At 38.3% G+C, this 19,649-nt stretch overlaps 1 protein-coding gene across 15 annotated transcripts in view; it reads left to right on the top strand.

Moving 5' to 3' along the window:
* Window positions 1–19,649, top strand: part of LOC109108995 (ryanodine receptor 1-like) — a 107,158-nt gene that overhangs the window by 54,549 nt on the left and 32,960 nt on the right. For 8 of the 15 annotated variants that reach the window (XM_042775088.1, XM_042775092.1, XM_042775093.1 and 5 more), the window contains 27 exons: window positions 722–811; window positions 900–1,040; window positions 1,124–1,201; window positions 1,295–1,370; window positions 1,461–1,584; window positions 4,398–4,513; window positions 4,622–4,689; window positions 4,825–4,946; window positions 5,309–5,358; window positions 6,110–6,170; window positions 6,283–6,409; window positions 6,512–6,620; window positions 7,818–7,899; window positions 7,993–8,123; window positions 8,210–8,530; window positions 8,618–8,858; window positions 9,971–10,058; window positions 10,304–10,396; window positions 10,723–10,737; window positions 15,645–15,815; window positions 16,351–16,410; window positions 16,944–17,078; window positions 17,169–17,281; window positions 17,361–17,457; window positions 17,527–17,633; window positions 18,234–18,285; window positions 18,367–18,447. In XM_042775088.1, coding sequence (XP_042631022.1) covers window positions 722–811; window positions 900–1,040; window positions 1,124–1,201; window positions 1,295–1,370; window positions 1,461–1,584; window positions 4,398–4,513; window positions 4,622–4,689; window positions 4,825–4,946; window positions 5,309–5,358; window positions 6,110–6,170; window positions 6,283–6,409; window positions 6,512–6,620; window positions 7,818–7,899; window positions 7,993–8,123; window positions 8,210–8,530; window positions 8,618–8,858; window positions 9,971–10,058; window positions 10,304–10,396; window positions 10,723–10,737; window positions 15,645–15,815; window positions 16,351–16,410; window positions 16,944–17,078; window positions 17,169–17,281; window positions 17,361–17,457; window positions 17,527–17,633; window positions 18,234–18,285; window positions 18,367–18,447 — 2,949 coding nt within the window. The remainder of the gene's footprint in view (window positions 1–721; window positions 812–899; window positions 1,041–1,123; window positions 1,202–1,294; window positions 1,371–1,460; window positions 1,585–4,397; window positions 4,514–4,621; window positions 4,690–4,824; window positions 4,947–5,308; window positions 5,359–6,109; window positions 6,171–6,282; window positions 6,410–6,511; window positions 6,621–7,817; window positions 7,900–7,992; window positions 8,124–8,209; window positions 8,531–8,617; window positions 8,859–9,970; window positions 10,059–10,303; window positions 10,397–10,722; window positions 10,738–15,644; window positions 15,816–16,350; window positions 16,411–16,943; window positions 17,079–17,168; window positions 17,282–17,360; window positions 17,458–17,526; window positions 17,634–18,233; window positions 18,286–18,366; window positions 18,448–19,649) is intronic. The other 7 variants (XM_042775101.1, XM_042775096.1, XM_042775090.1 and 4 more) reach the window with 3 other exon arrangements.

Below are 19,649 nucleotides of genomic sequence, written 5' to 3'. Positions count from 1 at the left end.
TGAAATATACTGCTGTATTTTTGATGTTGTGGGCCTATATTTCTGCTGGTGGTCCTGGACATCTTGTTTAGATACATGGCATCATGGATTCTATCAAATACCAACAGATAAAAAATCAGTAAGTGACTGACTTTGTTAGAAATCTTATAATGGGCCATGTTTGGATCTTCCAACCGTACAATAACCCAAACACAAACCTCAAAAACAACACAGAAATGGGTCACTGAGCTCAAAACCAAGCTTCTGCTATAGCCATTCCAGTCCTCTGACCTAAACCCTACAGAAAATGAGAGGAGTGAACTGAAGAGGAGAAGCACCAACATGTACCTGGGAATCTAAAGGGTCTGGAGTGATTCTGGATGAAGGAATGGTCTCTGATCTCTTGTCAGGTGTTCTCTAACCTAATCAGGCATTATATGAGAAAATTTAGACCTGTTAAACTGGCAAATGGAGGTTTCAAAAAGTATTGAATAAAAGGGGGGGATTAATTGTGGCCAATGTGTATTAGAGAAAAACATTTATTTCATAATGATATTTCCTCCCATTTTAAATTCTTATTATCCAATGAAAGGATACATTTTTGTGAATTTCTTAAATAAAAGACCAAAAGGATTAACAATGCAGATGAATTTTCACAGCCTTTTTTGATCATATTTACCAAGGGGGCCAATATTTTTGGCCATGACTGTAGGCTTTGTAACCTTTTGTTTCCATCTTTCAGATCCAAAACAACTGGACATTTGGAGAGGTTTTAGATGAGAACAGCAAAACTCACCCCATGCTGCGGCCATACAAGACTTTCTCAGAAAAGGTCTGAATGGATCTTCTTTGTCAGTTGGTTGTTACAATTGGTTTTCCAAAATCAAGGTCAACCTGTCTTTTGAATTCTCTCTCACTAGGATAAAGAGATCTATCGCTGGCCCATTAAAGAGTCCGTCAAGGCCATGCTTGCATGGGAATGGACTCTGGAGAAAGCCAGAGAAGGAGAAACTGAGAAAATTGAAGTGAAGGCCACCAGGAAGATCTCCCAGACTGCTCAGGTAACAGAGAGATGGTACAAAGAAGATGAAAATATCATATTGTATGAGCCCAATATCCAAACATATATGTTTATCTCCTGCAGGCCACCTATGATCCCAGCCAAGGATACTCTCCCCAGCCAGTGGACCTGACAGGCATGGCCTTGTCCAGAGAGCTACAGGTATATTATTTACATCAATTCAGTATAAAACTATAACTTTGGTTTTCAGAAACCCTTGTGATTGATTCACTTCCCATGTTTCCCTCTGTTCAGTCCATGGCAGAACAGCTTGCTGAGAATTACCATAACACTTGGGGCCGCAAGAAAAAGGTGGAGCTGCAGGCCAAGGGTATAATTGATCATGTTGACTGTACAAAATAATGTTTGGAATATAAACCCGTGGGCTGTCTCCTAGTTTTTTGTGTTTTTGTGTTCATAGGTGGTGGCACCCATCCTTTGTTGGTACCATATGATACATTGACGGCCAAAGAGAAGACAAGAGACAGAGAGAAAGCCCAAGACCTACTCAAATTCCTCCAGTTTAATGGATATGCTGTCACCAGGTACCCAACTTTTGCCGTACAACAAGAATTGATGTTAAAGTGATTAAGGTCTAAAATTACAATTTCTTGTTGCTATTCTTTGGCAGTAGTTGAAGTTCTTTAGGTTTTCTTAAGAATGCTGAAAGCCTGTGAACAAGAAAAAACTACTGTATTTTACACACATATTTTGTAGACTGTACTTCCAAACGTGGCTCCAATTCTTCTTATTAGGCCAGGGGTCGGCAACCTTTTAGTCATGAATTGCCTTAATTGTACAAATACATGATTTACACATGTAATACATGACCATTTTTAAGAGTTTATGGTATGTGTGTGTTAATGTTGTAATTCGCACATCACCATCATTGCGATTGTGCAGCAGGAGTTGGGGCTCTTATACAGATACATGGCAGAGTAAATGCAATTGTTTATTACAACCTCCTTCAGCAACATGCAGTTCCTTCCCTGCAAGCATCTCCCAATCTGCCTTAAATTTTGCCCCCGTCACACAAAATGTGTAAAGCAGTTCCTTGAAGCTGAAAGCATTGAAATCATGAAATGACCAGATCAGAGTCCTGACCTAAACCCGATTCAAAATCTCTGGAAAATCCTTGGCGACAAAGTTACGGCCAAGAAACCTGCTTCAGTTACCAAACTGTAGTAGAGAGTGGAAGAAGAGTGGACCAAGATCACACCAGCACAGTGTGAGAAACTAGTGATGTCCTGCAGCCACAGTCACTCAAAGCAGGGGCCTCTACACTTCCTACTAATTATTCCTTATTCCTACTAAGAAAGATTATATTTGGAAAAAGCAGGGGCCTGGGGGGGGGGGGGGGGGGGGTGGGGGGGGGGGGGGGGGGGGGGGGGGGGGGGGGGGGGGGGAACAAAGCAGGGGCCTCTACACTTCCTACTAATTATTCCTTATTCCTACTAAGAAAGATTATATTTGAAAGTTTTTGTTGAAATGCCTTGGTTTTTTTTTTGTCAAATGTTAGTGGATCAGTGGCATACCTACAGCTAATATTCCTTCAAATTTTGACTAATGAAGATTAACAATATTTCAGAAAAAAAATCTATTTATAGATTGTTCTCTAATTTTGACCTCCGCTGTACAGGTCCTTCTCAAAAAATTAGCATATTGTGAAAAAGTTCGTTATTTTCCATAATGTAATGATAAAAATTAAACTTTCATATATTTTAGATTCATTGCACACCAACTGAAATATTTCAGGTCTTTTAAATTGTTTTAATACTGATGATTTTTGGCACACAGCTCATGAAAACCCCAAAATTCCTATCTCAAAAAATTAGCATATCATGAAAAAGGTTCTCTAAACGAGCTATTAACCTAATCATCTGAATCAACTAATTAACTCTAAACACCTGCAAAAGATTCCTGAGGCTTTTAAAAACTCCCAGCCTGGTTCATTACTCAAAACTGCAATCATGGGTAAGACTGCCGACCTGACTGCTGTCCAGAAGGCCATCCCTGACACCCTCAAGCGAGAGGGTAAGACACAGAAAGAAATTTCTGAACGAATAGGCTGTTCCCAGAGTGCTGTATCAAGGCACCTCAGTGGGAAGTCTGTGGGAAGGAAAAAGTGTGGCAAAAAACGCTGCACAACGAGAAGAGGTGACCGGACCATGAGGAAGATTGTGGAGAAGGACCGATTCCAGACCTTTGGGGGACCTGCGGAAGCAGTGGACTGAGTCTGGAGTAGAAACATCCAGAGCCACCATGCACAGGCATGTGCTTTTGAACCAGAAACAGCGGCAGAAGCGCCTGACCTGGGCTACAGAGAAGCAGCACTGGACTGTTGCTCAGTGGTCCAAAGTACTTTTTTCGGATGAAAGCAAATTTTGCATGTCATTTCGGAAACCAAGGTGCCAGAGTCTGGAGGAAGACTGGGGAGAAGGAAATGCCAAAATGCCTGAAGTCCAGTGTCAAGTACCCACAGTCAGTGATGGTCTGGGGTGCCATGTCTGCTGCTGGTGTTGGTCCACTGTGTTTTATCAAGGGCAGGGTCAATGCAGCTAGCTATCAGGAGATTTTGGAGCACTTCATGCTTCCATCTGCTGAAAAGCTTTATGGAGATGAAGATTTCGTTTTTCAGCACGACCTGGCACCTGCTCACAGTGCCAAAACCACTGGTAAATGGTTTACTGACCATGGTATTACTGTGCTCAATTCGCCTGCCAACTGTCCTTACCTGAACCCCATAGAGAATCTGTGGGATATTGAGAAGAGAAAGTTGAGAGACGCACGACCCAACACTCTGGATGAGCTTAAGGCCGCTATCGAAGCATCCTGGGCCTCCATTAACACCTCAGCAGTGCCACAGGCTGATTGCCTCCATGCCACGCCGCATTGAAGCAGTCATTTCTGCAAAAGGATTCCCGACCAAGTATTGAGTGCATAACTGAACATAATTATTTGGAGGTTGACTTTTTTTGTATTAAAAACACTTTTCTTTTATTGGTCGGATGAAATATGCTAATTTTTTGAGATAGGAATTTTGGGTTTTTCATGAGCTGTATGCCAAAATCATCAGTATTAAAACAACAAAAGACCTGAAATATTTCAGTTGGTGTGCAATGAATCTAAAATATATGAAAGTTTAATTTTTATCATTACATTATGGAAAATAATGAACTTTTTCACAATATGCAAATTTTTTGAGAAGGACCTGTATATCCTGAAATAATGACATAACAATCTTGCATTATTTTTTAAAGCATGTTGAATTGGCTTAGGTCCAGATGTAATGAGGTGAACTAAATGTGTTTTGTCCTTGTTTTGTTTTCTCTCTCTCTCTGCTGTTTTTCTTCTCCAGAGGTTTGAAGGACATGGAACAGGAGATTTCCTCTATTGAGAAGCGTTTCGCATATGGGTTCCTGCAGAAGCTGTTGAAGTGGATGGAGATTGCGCAGGAGTTTATTGCTCATCTTGGTATGCATTCAAAGATCCATAGATACATTTCTTAGATCCAAAGAAGTGTAGATGTTAGTTTGTATTTGAAGTTGTATTTTTTAATGTTCTTTGTATTTGTTACTCCAGAGGCTGTTGTGAGCAGTGGAAGAGTTGAGAAGTCCCCTCACGAACAGGAGATTAAATTCTTTGCCAAGGTGAGTGACTAGAATAGGAGTGTATGAGGAATAAAAGAGCTCAGAGGGAATTAGTTGGAAGAGATACAGACTTTCCATCCTACAGATCACAGCCTCTCAAACTTTGCTCTTCCTCTTTATATTCTCTTCATGTAGATTCTGCTTCCATTGGTAAACCAGTACTTTAAGAATCACTGCCTGTATTTCCTGTCCACACCTGCTAAAGTCTTGGGCAGTGGTGGTCATGCCTCCAACAAGGAGAAGGAGATGATTGCAAGGTAACTAATTCTACAGAGCTTCATTATTCTGTGGTAATCTAGTCAGATTTTATATACCTTAAAGATTTTAATTTTTAACATTTTAAATGATGTCAGCTAGTTTTGATGTTGCAACCTGTCACATCCTCTCTGCTCCTCACACTTCTTGCCTGTGGTTTTCTCTCTGCCCCTTCCCGGAGTATTTTCCCACGGGTTCCCTCATCCTTTTTGTTACATTTATCTTTTATGGATCACATTATTTTGCACCTACTTTTCCATCACCTTAACCTCTTCCTTTTATTCCTCTTCATGCCATTTCCTCTTTCCCAAACCTCCACCCCTCTTTTCTCCTTCTGTTTCTATCTATGTATCTTCTATCTCAGTATCTTCTGTAAGTTGGCCAGTCTGGTGAGACACAGGGTTTCCCTCTTTGGTAAGAATCCTGCATGATGACCCGATTGCACATTTTCATTTTTCCACTGCATCATCCCTGTTTTCTTTAATGTTTCACATCATCAGTATATCCATTCCTAATAGTTCCACTTATTTGCTCTGAGTTCTTGGTTTGGTTTTTTTCTTTCTTTTTCTTTCTTTCTTTCTTAATTATTATTTGAAATAATTCTTTCTTTAATTAAAACAAAATAACTATTAAAATGGCATAAATAAGTAGTATTATTTAGTTTCATTAATTTCATTTAATTAAAATAACAATATTTAAATTGTCATATTTATGTAATTTTATTACAAATAGTGAAAGTGGTGTAAATAAGTATTATTATCTAATTTAAGTCAAATAACGAAAATGGCATAAATATAATTATTTAATTTAATTTATGTCAAATAATTAAAATAGCATAAATATGTGGCATTTAATTTAATTTAGTCAGTTCTTTCTTTCTTTCTTTCTTTCTTTCTTTCTTTCTCTGGGTGCTTTTCTAATGATTTGCTGTGTTTTGCTTAAGTTGGTGCTCCATTTGCAGTGTTGGCTCAGTAGTCCTATAGTCAGAATCATTATAATATGAGTACTGTATTTCAGAAGAATATCTGCTTTGGCTTTAATTCTATCACTTCATACTATATCTGTGTCATATATTGTTGCATAGTATCCTCAGTCCACATGCTGTAGGTTAATTGTAGGTGAAAATAAAAGTCCTGTGTCATGCTCTGAATGTTTGTGTGTGCAGGCACTGATGCCTCAGCAGTGGTCAACTGTCTTCATATTCTTTCCTGCTCACTGGACGCCAGGTATGTGTGTTGACCACGTGATACCCAGTGTTTTTCTAATGTTTACACCATTAATTTATGTTTATGAATTAAATTGATTTATTTTTGTCTTTTATTTTGCTTTTTCTTCCAGAACTGTGATGAAATCTGGGCCTGAGATTGTGAAGGCTGGTCTGCGCTCTTTCTTTGAGAGTGCTGCCGATGATATTGAGAAGATGGTTGAAAACCTCAAATTGGGGAAAGTGTCTACCAAAAACCAGGTCAGTTGTAAATATAACCCTGTTCTCCGAGATGTAACTTTGTTCTTTGCCAAAGTTGCTAAATTGAGCCTCTTTACCTGTGTCCTTCTGTCTCTGTAACAGGTGAAAGGTGTATCTCAGAACATAAGCTACACTACCACTGCTCTTCTGCCAGTGCTCACCTCACTATTCGACCACATCGCCCAGCACCAGTTTGGAGATGATGTCATGTGTGAGTTATTTTCATAGGTTTCAACAGGGTCATTTAACATGACTAAATTTAACCTACATAGCTGAGTACATTTACTTAATTTATAAATAGATTAATGAATTGCAGTAATAATTAACATTTGGGAAGAATAAAATTAAAAAGGCTGTGCATATTTTGCTCTTTCTACCAATTAAGTTTCAGTTCAGTGTGCTTCACTGACTGTAAAATAGCAAAAGTGAAAATGGCATACATATAGTACAATAATAAATGGTGTAAATAAGTAATGTGATCAAATTTAATTTAATTTTAAATGATAAATGGTGTAAATGAGTAGTATAATAAAACAAATTAATGTAATTTAATTCAATACAGTTTAATTAAAGGGTTAGTTCATCCCAAAATGAAAATTAGGCTGTGTTTTACTCACCCCTGAGGCATCCTAGGTGTATATGACTTTCTTCTTTTAGACGAATCCAGTTGGAGTTATATTAAAAATTGTCTTTGATCTTTCAAGCTCTATCATTTCAGTCAGTGGGTGTTGCATTGCTTCAGTCCAAAAGAAGTGAAATAAAAAGTGCCCTTCCTTTAAAAAAGTGTCTCACACGGCTCCGGGGGGTGAACAAAGGCCTCCTGTAGCGACTCGATGCGTTTTTGTAAGAAAAATATCCATATTCAAAACGTAATAATCACTTTAATCTAGCTTGCGCCAACAGTTGTACACAGGAGCAGTTCCGGGAGCATGACGTATGGCGTAATTAAAATAAGAATAAGTGGTGTAAATAAGTAGTATTATAAAAAAATTATTTTCTTTATTGTAATAACATTTAATATATATAGTTATATTTATTATAACAAAGTAAAATAACAATAAATGACAAGTAGTATTATCTTATCTAATTTTGATTTTATTTAAATAAAGTAAAATAACAATGGTATAAATAAGTAGTATTACCTAATTTAATTTAATTTAATTTAATTTAATTTAATTTAATTTAATTTAATTTAATTTAATTTAATTTAATTTAATTTAATTTAATTTTATTTAATTTAATTTAATTCCAGAAACTCAGCAACAAATTACTGAGGTAACAATAATTAATCGAAAGTTAGAAAATACAAAATCAGAATAAATCTGCAAATAATTGTGATATCGTAATTGTTATATACAGTAGATCACTCACTGTCCCTCATATTTTGTCTCCCTCCTTCATCACTCAGTGGATGACTTGCAGATATCCTGTTACCGTATCATGTGCAGTATATATTCGCTGGGCACTGTGAAAACCCCTCATGCTGAGAAGTAAGAAACAGCTTTGCATATATAGTTTTTGTTTCTATATGAGCCATTTTTACAGAATGTTATGTTAACATATGTTATGGTGTGATATCACAGCCAAAGACCAGCTCTAGGAGAGTGTCTGGCTCATCTGGCTGCTGCTATGCCTGTTGCTTTTCTGGAGCCTCACCTCAACGAGTTCAACTCATACTCAGTGTACACCACCAAAACCCCACGAGAGAGAACAAGTCAGTAGCTCACACTGAACGGATTCCATCTATAGGTGTTATGATCAACTAGCGCTTCCTTAACTGCCTTATCATCCATGTTTCAGTCCTGGGTCTGCCCAGTCAAGTGCAGGAACTGTGTCTCGACATCCCTGAGCTGGACGTGTTGATGAAAGAGATCGGGGATCTGGCAGAGTCTGGGGCCCGTTATACAGAGATGCCCCACGTGATTGAGATCACCCTGCCCATGCTGTGCAACTATCTGCCCCGCTGGTGGGAGAGGGGACCGGAGAACTTCCCAGAGCAGGAAGGCTGCCTGTGCACGGATGTCACCTCCGAACATCTCAATCAGCTCCTGGGTAGCATCATGAAGATTGTCGTCAATAACCTGGGCATTGATGAAGCTTCCTGGATGAAGAGATTGGCAGGTGAGGAAACTAAATGTGGAGTCTTTAAAAAATGGTAGTTGATACCAAGAATTTACTTACAGAGTTCCTCCTAACATTCCTCCACAGTGTTTGCTCAGCCCATCGTGAGCAGGGCAAAGCCTGAGATGCTGAAGTCCCACTTCATCCCCACCATGGAGAAGCTGAAGAAACGCTGTGGAAAGGTGGTGGCCGAGGAGGATCAGCTGCGTATGGAGGGAAAGGCAGAGATGGACAGTGAGCAGGGAACCATTCGTGATGAATTCGCTGTGCTCTGCAGGGATCTGTATGCTCTTTACCCGCTACTCATCCGATACGTGGACAACAACAGGTATCTTTCTTGAAACAACTGTTTCAAACTATTTTTTGTTACGAGATCACCAACAGAAGTAAATCCAGATACTTTAAAGCCTTTGCAGTAGTAAAGGCCCATTCACACCAATAACAATAACTATATAAGTTTCCACACCAATGGACAATTTTGTAGTCCAGGGCTGCATTTCCCAACATTATCGTAAGCTTAAGTTGATCGTAAAAACGATTGCATGAATCATCTTAGACTTGCGGACCATATCCCAAAACCATCGTAACTTAAGTAGTACTTGAAAATCTTCATAGATCTACGAGTGCTCTGGAGTAATCGAAAACCAGCCATGTATTGGACCTGGAAATACTATATATTATATACTACATAGTATAATATTAATCTACTATATATATAATATATATTATTATGTATAGTAGATTAATATTATATTATATTTCAGCACTTGACAAACAGATAGCGACTCCTAAGTAGCACTTAAAGCAGGGCTACATTCGATTGTGTTAAGTGCATTTTTGGGAAACTCACGTGAAACAATAATGAACATTCGTAAAATGACTCGTAGAAAACACTCTTAAGTGCTAAGATCAATCGTTATCGAGAAACGCAGCCTAGTACCATTTTAGGCTTTATTTTTGTAACAAGACCACCAACAAACGTACATTTTAGACACTTTGAAACCTTTGCAGGAGTAAAGGCCCTTTCACACCAAAAACAATAATTATATTAGCATCCAAAACAACAGACAATAACGTTCTGTTTATTATAAGCTCATGTTAAAGTTATGTGGTCTTCTGCTTGAAATACATAAAGAGAAAGTTCACCCAAAAATGAATTTTTCCTGGTGATTTACTCACCCTCAGGAAATCCAAGATGTAGGTGATTTATTTTTCTTAAGTAGAACAGAAGATTTAGCTGAAATCATGGTCCTTGGTGATTCATAAAATGCACACCAACGGCAAAAAAAAAGGAGGCAATATAAAATTAACACCTGCGGTTCCTGGTAATATATTGAGGTCTTATGAAGCCAAATGATCATTATTTAAAAAATTATATAAAAAAAAAATTCTTAAAGTTGTAGAGAAGTCTTCTCTGATTTGGTTCTTTGTCATTTAAAGGGCGAGATGGTTGACCTGTCCTGACCCTGATGCTGAGGACCTCTTCAGGATGGTTGGAGAAGTCTTCATCTTCTGGTCCAAATCTCACGTAAGTCTGTTTTTCCCCTCTCTATGATTAAAATCCCATTGTCTTGTCTCATGTCTAGTTTCTTCTTGTCTCTTTGTCTTCTGATCTCCTCCAACATGTCTTTAACTTCTTGTCTTATCTCATCTTGTCTCTTCTAATCTCTTTTCATCTTGTTTGTTGTCTTGTCACGTCTCTTGTCTCTTTTTGTCTGTTCTTGTCTCTTCTCCCTTCCACTTTTCTTATAACTCTTTTACTATTATTTGCAGAATTTCAAGCGTGAGGAGCAGAATTTTGTGGTGATGAATGAGATCAACAACATGTCCTTCCTCACTGCTGACAGCAAAAGCAAGATGAGCAAGGTGAGTTTGTCCACTTGCTGCTGCATAAAATTGACATTTAAGTGTAAATGTAAAAGTTGTTATTTTTTGTGCTTTCTCCACCTTTTCAAAATGTTATTTAATAATTGATGTTTAGACATTTTTAAATGAAATGAAATTTGTTAGATTTGTTAAAAGTCCATTTCTTCAGATGATTGCTGACCTCATGTCCTGTTCAGGACAGACACTGTTTCTACTCTCACAGTGGGTTATAGATCCATTGATGTTTTTCCTGTCTGTGAGGGTGTAAGTTTTAACAGTGCTGTCTCTCTCTGTGTCCTGTCTTGCTGTGGAATCGGGGTGTGTAGGGCGGAGACGGAGAGGTCAGACCGTGTTTCTGCACGATAAAAAAAGAGCTGTGCTGCTCGCATGGCGCACAAGCAGGGCTTTTCATCAAACTCCCACACACACTGGCAGACACTCACATATATACTCAACAACCAGAAGTCCATACCCTCATTCGTTGCCAGTGTGTGTGAGGTATGTTGGTACCTTGTTTGATGAAAGCCCTCAGCCATAGACTTTAGTCTCAGGATCATGGCACCCCTTTTCAGCTGGATCTTTAACTCTCGCTGGATCTGAGTTCCATCTTCCTGACAGTGATTTTGATTGATGTGCCTCTGATGGATTTTGACTGCTGCAAGTTCTTGCAGACTTGTCTGTTTCCTTTACTTTCTTTTATTGCAGTTGTCTGGTTTGATGTTACTGTTTTTTCCCCACAAGCTCTCGTGGTGATGCTCCCTCACTAGGAGCAAATATACTCATTATAAAAATCAAACCATTACCCATCACTTAATCTTTACAGATTTCAGGGAAATGTATGAGCACATTGGTAATGTAGGGAGGGAACATAGCTTTTCCTATAAAGGGAACAGTTCTCATTACATCTCTCATCTAATATTTCCCTCCCTTTGTTTAATTCATTCAAGTTAATGTGACTTTTGTGTCCATTCTGTTCAAGTTATTAATTAACATGTTACCCAAACCCAACTCACTTGCTCACTTTCCTAAAAAGTTTGTCTCTGTTAGGTGTTAGCTAGCACAATGATACTATTCACTTTGCAGGAGACTGCCTCCTCCTCTGTGCTGTGAGATGGCCATTACTGTAGCACCATCTGTTATCTCCTCACCATGGGTGCCCCTCTCTGTCTAATACATCCAGATGTAATATATTCCTCTCATGTCTTCTGGTCTCATCCTTACTGATATCTCCTCCCATATAGTTTAGTCTCTTCTCACCTCTTGTTTCCTCATTTCTCTTCCCCTCTAATCATTTTCTTCTTGTTTTATTCTCTTGGCTTGTCTCATCTGCTTTTTCTAGGGCTGAAAGAATAACCCCCCCCCAATCAAAAAAAAGTAATTTCAAATGCGATTATCATATCACAAAAGGCTGCAGTTTATTAAAATAAACAAATGCACTCAATGTTTCAGAGTGAAGTGTGGCACTGTGTTCATTTAGACACAAGTAGCTCATGATCCGGTGTTTTTAGTATCTACTTCACACAATCTTCACCTCTGCATGTGCTGTGAGTTTGCATCACTTATAACATGTGTTTAAAAACACAACACATGCCAAAATTTTAATGAGAAGCATTTATAATGGAGAAGTTTTATCCCTGTGGTTTTCCAAAAATAAAAGCTTGGTCTGGAAATGAAGAAAATACGTCACAAATATTTGTGTTTTAATTTTACAGTTGTACTGTAAAATAAAATAATTAATACTTTTCTTAAATAATATTTTTAACTTTTTATTTATTCAAAGTTATATTGATATTAGAGTTCGACTGATAGTGATTTTTTTTAGAACCGATTATTTGCATGTTTATGTGACCAATAACCAATACCAAGTTACTTTACCAGTAAACGCCATTGTTTGACTTGTCTCTCTTCAAAATACTTTGCCACAATGGCAGTCTCACACGCAATTCTTAATGTGCCCCCCCACATATACATAAGCGCCATATATTGGTGAATCCGATATTACAACTCGATAATACAAACCCGATTCCAAAAAAGTTGGGACACTGTACAAATTGTGAGTAAAAAAGGAATGGAATAATTTACAAATCTCATAAACGTGTATTTTATTCACAATATAATAAAGATAACATATCAAATGTTGAAAGTGAGACATTTTGGAATGTCTTGCTAAATATTGGCTCATTTTGGATTTCATGAGAGCTACACATTCCAAAAAAGTTGGGACAGGTAGCAATAAGAGGCCGGAAAAGTTAAATGTACATATAAGGAACAGCTGAAGGACCAATTTGCAACTTATTAGGTCAATTGGCAACATGATCGGGTATAAAAAGAGCCTCTCAGAGTGGAAGTGTCTCTCAGAAGTCAAGATGGGTAGAGAGGATTACCAATTCCCCCAATGCTGTGGGTAAAAATAGTGGAGTAATATCAGAAAGGAATTTCTCAGAGAAAAATTGCAAAGAGTTTGAAGTTATCATCATCTACAGTGCATAATATCATCCATAGATTCAGAGAATCTGGAACAATCTCTGTGCGTAAGGGGTCAAGGCCGGAAAACCATACTGGATGCCCATGATCTTCAGGCCCTTAGACGGCACTGCATCACATACAGAAATGCTACTGTAGTGGAAATCAAAACATGGGCTCAGGAATACTTCCAGAAAACATTGTCGGTGAACACAATCCACCACGCCATTCGCCGTTGCCGGCTAAAACTCTATAGGTCAAAAAGAAGCCATATCTAAACATGATCCAGAAGCGCAGCCGTTTTCTCTGGGCCAAGGCTCATTTAAAATTGACTGTGGCAAAGTGGAAAACTGTTCTGTGGTCAGACGAATCCAAAATTTGAAGTTCTTTTTGGAAAACTGGTACGCCATGTCATCCGGACTAAAGAGGACAAGGACAACCCAAGTTGTTATCAGTGCTCAGTTCAGAAGCCTGCATCTCTGATGGTATGGGGTTGCATGAGTGCGTGTGGCATGGGCAGCTTACACATCTGGAAAGGCACCATCAATGCTGAAAGATATTTCCAAGTTCAAGAACAGCATATGCTCCCATCCAGACGTCGTCTCTTTCAGGGAAGACCTTGCATTTTCCAACATGACAATGCCAGACCACATACTGCATCAATTACAACATCATAGCTGTGTAGAAGAAGGATCCGGGTACTGAAATGGGCAACCTGCAGTCCAGATCTTTCACCCATAGAAAACATTTGGCGCATCATAAAGAGGAAGATGCGACAAAGAAGACCTAAGGCAGTTGAGCAACTAGAAGCCTGTATTAGACAAGAATGGGACAACATTCCTATTCCTAAACTTGAGAAACTTGTCTCCTCAGTCCCCAGACGTTTGCAGACTGTTATAAAAAGAAAAGGGGATGCCACACAGTGGTAAACATGGCCTTGTCCCAACTTTTTTGAGATGTGTTGATGCCATCAAATTTAAAATCAGTTTAAACATTTGATGTCATCGATGTTGTATTCTGAATAAAATATTGAAATTTGAAACTTCCACATCATTGCATTCTGTTTTTATTCACAATTTGTACAGTGTCCCAACTTTTTTGGAATCGGGTTTTTAGAAAAATTTAGAATTAAATATCAGGGAAAATATTGGTAAAACCAATTAACGGTCAGTGTTTAATTGATATATAATAACCACATTTTTGGACAAAAAGAGTGCTGCAGCTAAACCCGTAAGACTAATTTGTCACTGGTTCCCTAGAGATTTGGGTTCTTATAATGTTTTTTTTTTTTTTTTTTTCAGTTCATGTTTAAAATAAAGTCTGTGGTTAACATAATGTAAATTGCACACACTCACACAATGAACGTTCTTATGTAGCTACTTTTTAGAAGCAAGCATTTTTTTCAAATAAACAACTGCTTTACAATTCAGTATGTGTGTGTGTAATTCATGTTGTAAAGCAAAATGTCAAAGCATCACCACTGACATTATTTTACTCATGAATTGAAAAACCTCTTAAAAAAAACAAAAGAAAATCTTGAGGGAACCAGTGACGAATTAGTCTTCAGGGTCTTGACGTCACAGCTGCAGCACTTTATTTTTCAGCTGTACAAACAAGCTCAGCAAACCTGGAGCGAATCCGAGCGGCAACCTTCCGGTCTCTCTCGTGAAACCAACACGGAAGTGACTAAAACTGCAATTCATCGAATGGCCACAAATTTTTTTATAACTCATCCGTTTAAATTATATTAAGCCTTAAAGTTCTGCATAATTAAGGGCGTGTCCACTTGAGTGACAGGTGGATCGCCTCTGCTGTCACTGCAGTTGAGCTATGTGGGCGTGGTTTAGCAACCATGTCCCACCTCTTTGCCCATTTTCGATTATCCGGGAGTGACGCACGATGACGCGCTACCAAGATGGCGACAGCCCACTCTGCCCACTTTGAGCTTCAAAAACACTCTTCAGAATTCTATGTGTGAAGTCACGGACACTACCTCTGTGTTTTTATACAGTCTATGAGCAAATCACAATCACAGTTTTTATAAAAAAGAAATTAAATAAAAATCACAATATGACCCCATCCCCCCCCCCCATCTCTATTCTCCTCGTCTTTTCCTAATCTCCTCTCTTCTCATCTCATGTCTTGTCTTGTCTAGTGTTTCCTTATCTTCACTTTGCTTATGTCTTGCATCTCATCTCATGCTGAAAGGCCAGAGGGAGCTCTTGTTGTAGTAGGCAACAGTCATTAATGACGTCTTACAGGCACAGATTCAGAGAGTGTGTTAGGTTCGAAGCGGCCCCAAAGCCTAGTGTTGTTTTAAGAGTGCTGTGCTGAAGGGTTGGTAAACTTACACTATTAACAATGAGACTGCTGTATGTTTAGCTCTAACATTTCCTAATAAACTGACTGATAAAACATGCCTTTAAAGCATGGTGTTATTTTCCCTCAATGCTAGTTTGATAAATTTCCCCATGTCCTTCTTAATCTGTAAAACATAGAAAGTAGCCACCATTAACACATTATTTAACAATGTAAAAGCTGTAGCTAATCATCAACTATTCAGAAAGCAAGACACTTACAGAAGGGAGATGTTTCCAGAGAATTGTTTCTGTATTCACATTATTCACTTAGAAAGCATCCATTTAAAGACTGTTTTTGTCAATAAAACCAGTCTTTCCTAAAACAAATCCATATTCTTTTCCCAAAACAGTCTGTTTGTGGGCCAAACCTGTCTTTCTAGGTAAGAGCATCCTTGTGTCAGTCTAACCCTACAGAGTTTTTATAGGGTGGAGGCTCAGATGTTGAGAGGACCAAGAAGAAACGCCGCGGGGACCGTTATTCTGTTCAGACCTCGCTGATTGTAGCAGCCCTGAAGAAACTGCTCCCCATCGGCCTCAACATGTGTTCCCCTGCAGACCAAGAGCTTATAAACCTGGCCAAGATCCGCTACTCTCTGGTACTTAGCCACATGTTTAGCCATATAGTTTGATTAGGATGGCTGGCTGATTTACATCCAAACATCGCAACAAAAAACTCTCTCAAAAAACTACCGTTCAAAAGTTTGGGGTCAGTAAGATTTGTTCATACTTTTGAAACAATGCAAGGCTGCATTTATCAAAAATACAGTGAAACAATAATATTGTGTAATGTTATTACAATGCAAAATAACTGTTTTTTATTTTAATTTATTTTAAAATGTAATTTATACCTGTGATGGTAAAGCTGAATTTTCAGCATTTATTACTTCAGTGTCACATGATTCCTTCAGAAATAATTCATATATGCTGATTTGGTGCTCAAGAAACATATATTATCAGTGTTTTTTTTATTTTATTTTTTTTTTGTTTTTTTGGAAATCATGACTTTTTTGAATATCCTTTGATGAATAAAAAGTTAAGAAGAACAGCATTTACTCACCCCAAACCTTTGAAAGATAGTGTGCGCTGATTAGTATTAGTTTTGTTGACTCGTTGGTCATTTTAATGTTACAGAAAGACACAGATGAAGAAGTGAGAGAGTTTCTGCAGAATAACCTGCATCAACAGGGAAAGGTAAGTATAGACACAGCCAAGTTAAAAAACATCTAAAGTAAAATATAACTGTGAAAACAACCCAAGCAGTCCAGAGGAGGATCAAAATCACGAGAGAGAAGTTGGCATCCAAAAAAAGTGTTTATTTCGAGCAGATGGGCAAAATGTGCAAATAAATATGTATTTTTAATAAAATGGTCTGAAAATGGTTTTTATTAAATAAACTCTTGACTCACAATATGATTTATACATGAGAATTAGGAACATTAACAGGAGTTAAGTAGATAAATACAATTAATACCATTAAAAAGAGGACAGATAAATCAAAACATATTTGCACAAACATTTCCATAAATTAGCTAAAATGAGCACTTCCCCTCAAGTTTTCACCCCATTCTGCTAGATAAGGAAATACATACGAGCGAACCCCCTGTTAATATTATAACAATGAACCTGAAACAATAAGAACACATGAAAACCAGTGATGGAAGACAACTTTAAGGTCTCTCCATCACAACAAGTGTCTGCATGTACACATCTCTGTCTGTCTGTAGGTTGAGGACCCGTCTATGCGCTGGCAGATGAGTCTATATAAAGAGACCTCAGGTAAAGCTGAAGACGCAGATGCACCGGAGAAGGTTGTGAAGAGAGTTCAGGAAGTTTCGGCTGTTCTCTACCACATTGAGCTGGTGAGGCCTGTTTGAATGCATACATGTAGTCACACACTCTTTGTCCTCAGGGAAATAATCCATTTCTTCTCCCTCTGTGTCTTCCTGTAGACTGAGCATTCATTCAAGTCCAAGAAGATGGTTTGGCACAAGCTTCTGTCCAAACAGCGTCGTAGGGCCGTGGTGGCCTGCTTCAGAATGACACCGCTGTACAACATTCCTAAGTAAGACACGCATACCCTTCCTTTAGTGGTGTCCAGGAGTAAAGTGGGATGCACAGACTTATTTTTCCTTTTATTTCAGGCACCGGGCATCTAATATGTTCCTTGATGGTTACAAACGCAATTGGATTGGAAATGAGGGCTACTCGTTTGAAGATAAGATGATAGATGACTTATCCGTAAGTCTGTTTACGCTCCCTGCTTACACCCGGTTTAGGGTAGTTTGTTCATAGTGTTGGTTTTTGCAGAAAGCATTGGAGCAGGAAGAAGAAGAAGAGGAAGAAACCGAATCTAAGCCAGACCCCCTTCATCAGCTCATCCTTCACTTTAGCCGCACCGCTCTCACTGAGAAAACGTAAGATATCGCTCTGTGGTTTGGTGAACGTGATGTCTTAAAAGTGTTTCTTCTTAAGTAAAATCTCAATTATTTAAATAACACTTTATATAATACAGATTGTTTCAAAGCAGCTTTCACAGAAATAAACAAGAAATTAACTGTTTAAAAATGTATCAGTTATGAAATTACTTTAATTTTAAAGCAGCTGTACCAAAGACAGGTGCAAATGTTCAGATCAAATTATTTCAAAGTTGATTCGGTTTAGTTTAATAACAAAGTTTGTCAATTATGAAAGAATTCAGAACAAATTAGTTCAATGTTCGAAGTAAGAGCTGAAACTAGTTCAGTAACTGTTGCTAAGTTCATCAAATATTAAATTCAGTTAATCTTTAAAAAGTATCTCCACAGAAGGCAATAGTATTATTGTTTAGCACAAGTAATTTCAATGTTGATTCAGTTCAGTTTGATAGTCAATGTTGCAAAGTTCATTTATTGTGACATCATCCAGCTCAATTCATTAAAAAAATTCCATGTTTTGATCTTGTCCAATAGTGTCAGTACAGTCAAACCGATTATATTTTTGAAATTTGTTTGACATTTGTTTCTTCCCCACCGCAGTAAACTTGAAGTGGATCATCTGTATATGTCATACGCTGATATTATGGCAAAAGTAAGTCATAAATCAAACTTTGAAAACTTTTCATTTATAGATGTAACGCGAGTTGCTAACCTGACATATCTCTCTGTTCAGAGCTGCCACATTGGTGAGGAGGACGAAGGGGGAGAGGAGGGGGGCGAGGAGCCATCCTTTGAGGTGCGACAGACAGAGATGGTATGGGGGGGCCTGGGGCTGGGGCCATGGGAGTCAGCGGAGCCAACAGCTACAGCTACAGCTCCTGCCATGCACTGAGTGAACACGTCCAGAACCACTGCACCCCGCACACTCGATGTCTCTCATCCTTTCATCTCTTTCTCTGTCTCTCCTTCTCTTTTCTCTTTATACCTGTTGTGGACTGATCTGTGCACTCCTTTGCTGGATTCTGAGTCTTTGTCTCTTTAACAGTTTATCTTTGTGTTTATTGCATGACTTGAGCGAGTGCAGAGAGATGGCTGCACACAAAACAGTTGAAAAAAAAGAACAGAACAAGACAAGACATGCTGAACACATCACAGTTTTGACCAATTTGGCTTTATTTGTAGACCGGCAACAATAAAAAGGAAGCTAGTAGAGGTGTGAATAGTTTTTCTAGCACTTTCCCTCCAGCTGGGAAAACCAATAATGCAAAATATTTGCAAAATAGGCTGACTCAGCCCTCAAAACTGCACTGTTGTTCTCTTAGGGTATTTAGAGTACTATACTATTAGCGCTTTTGATGATTTATGGAGTGTGTGTTTGTGTGTGAGATTTAAGTACGCACTCATACACACACTCAACAAACGCCTTAACTGGTCTCCTAATACATTACCAGTCCCACCTCTCCAGAACCCCTGCTTCTCTGAGTTTGTAGGCAGTCACGCGTAGTTTTCCATTCTGTCTGCATCTTTTGTATCTCACAGCTTTACTGATCTACTAACCCGAAGGACTTTTTGACTTTTTAGTCCTTCCTGATATGATTTAAATTCAGAAAGTATGTCTTCACCTTCTCACCTGGCCTCAAGATTCAGGTTGAGGGAGCTTCAGTTGCTCCATTCCATAACCTTTAGAGCTGACAACCTCTGCAGCATTTTAAGGAACCGTCAAGGTTTGTTCTTTATACATAGTCTGCTCCAAAGAGTAGGCAGTATAATTATCCACCTTTTTTAATGCAAAAGCAAGTAAACAAGCACAGGAATGTGCAAGACTTCCGGTGTCAAATGATTCCAGTTATTTTTAGCTGAAATGGAAGTCTCACACAGAAAATAGCTTACTTCCTCATTGCAAAATTAAGATAAGATTTATGGAAAAGGCAGTCCCAAAATTCACAGTTTCAGTTAAAAAAAATTTGAGAGAAATGTTAAATAAACTTATATAAGCTTAGAGACATGCTAATATCA

This window comes from Cyprinus carpio, chromosome A18 (genome assembly GCF_018340385.1).
Source record: "Cyprinus carpio isolate SPL01 chromosome A18, ASM1834038v1, whole genome shotgun sequence".
Classification (NCBI taxonomy): domain Eukaryota; kingdom Metazoa; phylum Chordata; class Actinopteri; order Cypriniformes; family Cyprinidae; genus Cyprinus; species Cyprinus carpio.
This window is presented reverse-complemented; position numbering and strand designations above follow the sequence as displayed.